The sequence below is a fragment of the Cyprinodon variegatus genome, unplaced genomic scaffold (assembly GCF_000732505.1).
Source record: "Cyprinodon variegatus isolate N-32 unplaced genomic scaffold, C_variegatus-1.0 Scaffold1202, whole genome shotgun sequence".
NCBI lineage: Eukaryota > Metazoa > Chordata > Actinopteri > Cyprinodontiformes > Cyprinodontidae > Cyprinodon > Cyprinodon variegatus.
This window is the reverse complement of record NW_015151655.1, coordinates 195,283-202,175: the sequence shown is the minus strand read 5'-3', so window position 1 is coordinate 202,175 and position 6,893 is coordinate 195,283. Positions and strand designations below refer to the sequence as shown.

The window sequence follows — 6,893 nt, the reverse complement described above, 5'->3', positions numbered from 1 at the left end:
GGAAACAGGTCAGCATTCTGAGATTAAAGTGAGAATTCTGAGTCAGAATTCTGAGATTAAAGTGAGAATTCTGAGTCAGAATTCTGAGATTAAAGTGAGAATTCTAAAGTGAGAATTCTGAGATTAAAGTGAGAATTCTGAGATTAAAGTGAGAATTCTGAGATTAAAGTGAGAATTCTGAGTCAGAATCTGAGAAAAAAGTCAGAGTTCTGAAATTGAAGTCAGAATTCTGACGTTAAAATTTGAATTCTGAGATTGAAGTCAGAACTCTGAGATTGAAGTCAGAATTCGGAGGAAAAAAGGTCCAAATTCTGAGATTAAAGTCAAAATTCTGAGAACAAAGTTAAGAGAACTATAAAGTCCAGAATGACCAATTCTAAGCCGAGATATGACCTCTTCTTCCCGCCTTCCATAGGGAACAATTGATCAGGTTGTCTCATTTTAAATCAGAACTACTCTAAAGAGGCGGATCAGATTCAGGCATGAGATTCGCCCAAATTATTAGCAATACCATTTATATGTAGCCGATAAATAACCCGTTTAAATGCATTTTTTATTCATAAAACTACAAAATCTAATTCAATGTATTTAAATTCTGTATACATGTTTAAGGTCAGGCCAAACCAAACGGACTAAACAGTGGAAGCTGCAGGGGCCCCTCCTACATCCCACAATCAGTACATGAGTTAACCTTACCATGTGCACAAGTTGAAGAAACTTATGAAAGTCCAAGTCGTTTGTTTGCAGCGTTTTCTTAGAATCCTGCGGCTTCCCGAAGCGCAGGTCGTACACAGTAATCATTTTGTTTATTGTTTAGGAAATGTGGACCTCGTCAAAACTTTCTAGGTATCAACAACCGTGAGTCCGAGGACGATTCGTGGCCCTTTGAGGCATGTCCCTGCGCTGGTTAGAAAACCTCCTGCGTCTTATCTGTTTGTTTTTGCTTTGGCTGTGAGCCTTTTCGCATCGCGGTATGTTTTGCGTACTGGTGTGTAACGTTTCTCGGCTAAACGTAAAGAGTAAAAGAGTGTCGTTATGCTGGAGCTAATCTGGGACTTCCGAATCTTTTCCTGGATCCTCTTCAATTGACTTCGCTCGTAAAAGACTCGTTTTTTTCGCTCAGAATTTTTCCTAATTCTTTTCCCAATTTATTAAAAGCATGATGCTTAAAACGAATCTACGTATTTTACCTGAAGCTTATGCTAACCTAATTGACTACAATTACAATCAGAATAACATGTTTTGCACTCAAACAAGGAACTTGACAACAGGGCCACTTCTATACTGATATTTTAGATACTACATGTGGATTTGGTGGGATATAAAAATGAACAAGGTTTTAAGAAGAAGCCTTATTTTGAACAAAAACAGTATTTTACTCTCATATGTACTAGCACATATTAGAATAGAATAGAAAATTCCTTTATTGTCCCACAATGGGGAAATTTTGGTGTTTACAGCAGCAAAAAGATTATACAAAAGAATGGTCACACAAAAATGCATAGGAATAACATAATGAATAGTTAAAAGATAAAATACTGTACTGTAAAGTGTTTTAATGATATAAAACTGTGCACATGGAGAATAAATGATAAATATACAGCTATGGATATTTTTACAGTAATGGATATTTGAAAATAGCAGCAAATCAGAGATGTGCAAAATGAGAGCACATGTTATTTAACTGACTAAGGTAGAAACTGTGCCAAATCAGCATGAATGTAGCAACTTATTGAGGTTGTTGGAAACATGGTGGTTGCAGCTGCTGAGAGGAAGGATCCCTGGTGTGTTTAGGGTACAGCATATTACTACACTTCTCTCAAACTCTACATTGGTACATGAATGAAAATTTTAGTTTGTAATACTCAGCTTCACTTGTGATTTATAGTTGACCAAAGAGAGGTTGAACCTGCAGTTTTATAATGAGACTGTTTGCTGATAAGTTTTAATGTTAAGCATAGACCATTTGCATGATGGGCATTTGGGGTATTGTAGTAAACACCCAGATAATGTTATGTTCTCTCTGTTATGTTCTTTTTCTCATAGTAGCTTTGCCTCATTTGTTCCTGTTTGGCTGTGACACCATCTTGGAATGAATTATCAGCTGTGCTGCCGCCATCAATAACTTTGTTTATAGATATTGGAGATGGGCCTGTTTTTCAGTGTAGTCCTGATTCTCTGACTGTGACTGTCTGGATGTGCTCTCTTTATCCTCTGACATGGGAGTTGGCTCAGAGCTCGTCTGCCTGGCTGTGTGTTTCCTGGACGGGGCCGCCATTTACAGTTGCTTTTTGTGTCTCCTTGGACCCCAGTCGGCCTCGGCAGATGGCCGCTCACACTGAGCCTGGTTCTGCTTGAGGTTTCTTCCTATTAAAAGGGAGTTTTTCCTCTCCACTGTTGCTACAGTACAAGCATGCTTAGTGTGAGGGATTGCATTCGAGTCAATGAGTCGATGCAATCAACTGGTTTTCCTTAATTAGAAAACTTTGAATCAATTAGACTGTATGATCTGGTGAACTGTAAAGTGAGATGACATGTGTTGTAAATTGGCGCTATATAAATAAACTGAATTGAAATAGAAGATGACTTAGGAATGGAGTGTTCGCCGTTCGTTCATATAAAGACTCGGCACATACAGTCGAATCGGTCATCATCGGCACATACGTCTCACCGACGACTCCCCAACTACTTCCTGGGAGGAGCCGACTGTTATTTACTCGTTGCTTTCAATATCGTTTACTTGTAAATGAAATCTTAACGCGGTGATATTTGCAGTAAAAAAGGTGTGGCCGACAAGACAAAACAAGAAAACACACCTGTCACGTCTAATGAGCCAGTGTGCCTTTGCAGCTCCAGCATGTCGGTGGTGCTGCAGGGCAACTCAGGCTGGGTGCTGGACTCACTGTCCCTCATTGACCGAGGCTATGAGCGATGCATCCGATGGACAGGGCTTCACAAATCACACGTGAAGTGTAGTTTTAACAGACAGTGTTTTCAGATATTAAAGAGCCATTTTAAGCAGGAGGTTAGAACCGGTGTGGGTGGAGAAAGCAGTGATGTTATGCAGAAAACAGACAAACAACCAAAGGTAAACTGCTGCTGCTGCAGGCTACACACGTTGAGTTTGAAGAGCAATGCACATTTAAATAAGGCTGCAGCCAAACACATTGAAAAACATTTTGAAGCATCCTACCAATGTTTTAAATCTTACTCCAGGGTTGATGCTTTTGGGCTAGTTTTAGTTGTCTTTCAATTGTTTATATATTTTTGTTGTTGTTGTTTCTTTATTTTTTAGAAACATTAAATATTTATTTACTGTTGGAAAATATTTTAATTTCAGAAACGTAAGCGAAAACATACTGAGCTCAACCAAGGGGAAATTGATGCAAAGGCTTTTCACGAAAAGGTGAGTTTTCAATGTATATAAAATGTATCAAAAGTATAGAAACTCTTCTAAGCTTTGGCCAAATGACTAGTAAATGTGGTGCTGATATGGTGATGAATTTGTACTATAGAAAAAAAACAAAACAATGATTGCTGTAAAGTAAAAGGAAAACAAGATTTGCATACATTTTCTCTTTTTATTTGAAATTCAAAAGGTGTGTATTTGCATGCAATATGTACTTTACTGAACCACATTTCAGCTTCATTTTAAAGACTTAAAACTCTGCTATGGGGTCAAAATTGTTGCTTTATTATTTGCAAATGTGTGTGGAGAGTTGTGAATCTGTATCCCGATTTGTGTGCAGTGGGATTTGAAAATATGTAAATTAAACTGAAAGTGTGTGAGATTTGTGTCTCTAAAACAATCTGCAAATGTGTAAAACTACTTGTGTGTGTAATAATGTAGATTTGAATGCAGATTTGTGGATTTTTTTTTTTTACACATTTGCAAACCAGATTACACACACAAGTAGTTTTACACATTTGCAGATTGTTTGACAGACACACAACTCTCCTCACACATTTACAGTTTCATTTACACATTTTCAAATCCCATTGCACACACACAAATCAAGATACAGATAAACAATTCTCCACACACATTTGCAAATAATAAAGCAACAATTTTGGCGCCATACTCTGCCAGTTCTGTAATCTGTGGACTGATCTATTTGTGTTCTTATTCACAAAAAGGTCAAGCACAGGCAACTTTAAAACTTGCTTTTGATTCTTAACTAAATAGGTCTGAACTATAAGAGCACAATCTGACTAGACTTTTCTAGAACATAGTTTTGTTTTTTGCCGTGCCATTGTAGCTTTATTTTATTTGTTAGTTGCTGGTCTCTTGTCTTTTGCAGTTATGTTTCACCCCAGAGCAACATGCTGCCATCACCATGTCTTACTATGGCTTTGTGTTTTCCACCACTAATGGTATTTTGCATATAGGCCGGAAAGCTCCTCTCCCTGTTTTCTGTTCTCAATTGGAAGATGCTATACAGTGTATGAGTGCTTTAAATCTTTCCCTACACTCTTCCCATTTTCAGATGATAGGTTGAACTTTGCACCTTGAGCTTTTCAAAGCTTGTTTTTTGAAGCCTTAACTCTGGTTTACCTATTTCTAAAACATTATATAATATTATATCTCACCTGTCTGCTGTGTTAATTGATATTCATGATTCTATGCTCCTTAATGTTCTCTAAAAAAACCTTAAAGGCCTTAAGAGATTAGCTGGATTTATACAGAGGCTTCAATTCAAATCTCTCAATTGTTATGCACCATTACGGAAATCTGTCAATAATAATTACAGATAAGTGAAAAGTATGACAGTAAGCTAAAGGATCTTGACTGGAGAGAAGGTATTCACACCCTGTTGAAGTTTCCCATAGGTTGATTGGTTAAGAGAGAGTTGTTGAAGTTGAAGGAAAGGCTGAGGTTAATGTTAAATGTGGCTTAATCAAGTGATATTTCTTAGAGAAAAATAATTCACATCATCTAATGAGGACAACTCACCCATTTCTAATTCACCAAAGAGTTACATGAACTTTTAAATAAAAGCAAATTGAAGTGACTTAGACTAACTGTATCGTCATTTTGTACACACTGTGTAAACAAAGTGAAATTTCGTTTAATACAGCTTTCCGACAGTGAATGAGCATGAGCTTAACAAAAATGAACATTTCCATTTATAAAGTGCAGCAGTGAGTGAGCAGTAGGAGAGATATGGTACAAAAGGCTCAGAGCAGTGCAAAAATAAATAAATAGATAGGGTGCAAAATGCAGTAGAAACACTGAGTTGACTTCTATTTTGAAGATTCATCAAGTGAAATGTTTCTATGAGTTTTGCAGTATCTCAGATTTTATCCATGGATCCAACAACACTTAGACACACTTCTCAACTATAGCAGCACATTTGTTATCTGCTATTATCTGTCATTATTTATCCTGTATTATAACCCCACTAATATATATAAAATCCATATCCTAACTTTCCTGTGTNTCAAGTGATATTTCTTAGAGAAAAATAATTCACATCATCTAATGAGGACAACTCACCCATTTCTAATTCACCAAAGAGTTACATGAACTTTTAAATAAAAGCAAATTGAAGTGATTTAGACTAACTGTATCGTCATTTTGTACACACTGTGTAAACAAAGTGAAATTTCGTTTAATACAGCTTTCCGACAGTGAATGAGCATGAGCTTAACAAAAATGAACATTTCCATTTATAAAGTGCAGCAGTGAGTGAGCAGTAGGAGAGATATGGTACAAAAGGCTCAGAGCAGTGCAAAAATAAATAAATAGATAGGGTGCAAAATGCAGTAGAAACACTGAGTTGACTTCTATTTTGAAGATTCATCAAGTGAAATGTTTCTATGAGTTTTGCAGTATCTCAGATTTTATCCATGGATCCAACAACACTTAGACACACTTCTCAACTATAGCAGCACATTTGTTATCTGCTATTATCTGTCATTATTTATCCTGTATTATAACCCCACTAATATATATAAAATCCATATCCTAACTTTCCTGTGTAGTCTGTATATAGGTTTCATTTTTATTTATTTTATGGCCTTTTACAATTACTCTCTGCTTATATATACCATTTATAGTCCATGCCTACATAGTCTCTTTGCACATGTAAATAAATATTTATATCCTGTGTAGCACTTCTGGATAGACGCAAACTACATTTAATGGCTTTGTACTTGTGACAGTTTAATGACAATAAAGTTGAATTCTATTCGATGTTAGAGGCAGGCTGATTAATTCCATAAATAATTTTTTTGGCAGATTTTTCAGACTGATTTCTGATAACAATATTGTTGTTGGTCACCCCTATTGTGTGCTGACCTGCTATAGTAGTTTAAAAGTGACTGAAATACGCCAGGACAGAAAAATCTGAGTCCAGTCAGTTGCGTTTATCTTTTGATCATTCTTGACCCACTTTTTTCATAGCGAGAACATAAAATAATGCCATGTTTATTTTATTTATTTATTATTCTTTGTCATAGATCAGGAGCGTTATCCTGGAAGGAACACAGTCCTTGGTGGATTCTGCACGGTCAGTTGGATACTTTGGTGGAGAGACAGACACTTCCAAAGATCCTCTTCCTTCCCAGGACTGCAGTCTTGCAGCGCTATGTGAGATGGCCAAAGAGCTTCCTCTAGTGAACGATGATCAACAGCAGTGGACACAGTCTCTTTTCACAGAGGAAGGCTCCGTTTCACATGTTGATCTCTTCTCTCAAGTGACTGAGAACAGGGAGGCCTGGGCAGCAGTGGTATCACTGATGGGAGACGACTATATAATACCTCCTAATACTGCTTTCCTCCTCTCTGATTTCACAAGAATACAACCACTTTTGCAATGTGAGTTTAATAACAAAAAATAGTAATGTAGACAATTTGTAATTCTACTAATGTCTGGAAAAGATGTCTAACA

The 6,893-nt window shown here is 36.7% G+C and overlaps 2 protein-coding genes across 2 annotated transcripts in view; one reads left to right on the top strand and one right to left on the bottom strand.

The window, feature by feature from the left end:
* Positions 1–1,025, bottom strand: part of smchd1 (structural maintenance of chromosomes flexible hinge domain containing 1) — a 17,363-nt gene extending 16,338 nt beyond the window's left edge. The window contains exon 1 of the mRNA XM_015401278.1: positions 697–1,025. Coding sequence (XP_015256764.1) covers positions 697–801 — 105 coding nt within the window. The 5' untranslated portion in view covers positions 802–1,025. The remainder of the gene's footprint in view (positions 1–696) is intronic.
* A 1,644-nt stretch (positions 1,026–2,669) lies between these two features.
* Positions 2,670–6,893, top strand: part of mettl4 (methyltransferase like 4) — a 15,905-nt gene continuing 11,681 nt past the window's right edge. The window contains exons 1-3 of the mRNA XM_015401275.1: positions 2,670–3,088; positions 3,341–3,406; positions 6,463–6,820. Of these exons, the coding sequence (XP_015256761.1) occupies positions 2,858–3,088; positions 3,341–3,406; positions 6,463–6,820 (655 nt within the window). The 5' untranslated portion in view covers positions 2,670–2,857. The remainder of the gene's footprint in view (positions 3,089–3,340; positions 3,407–6,462; positions 6,821–6,893) is intronic.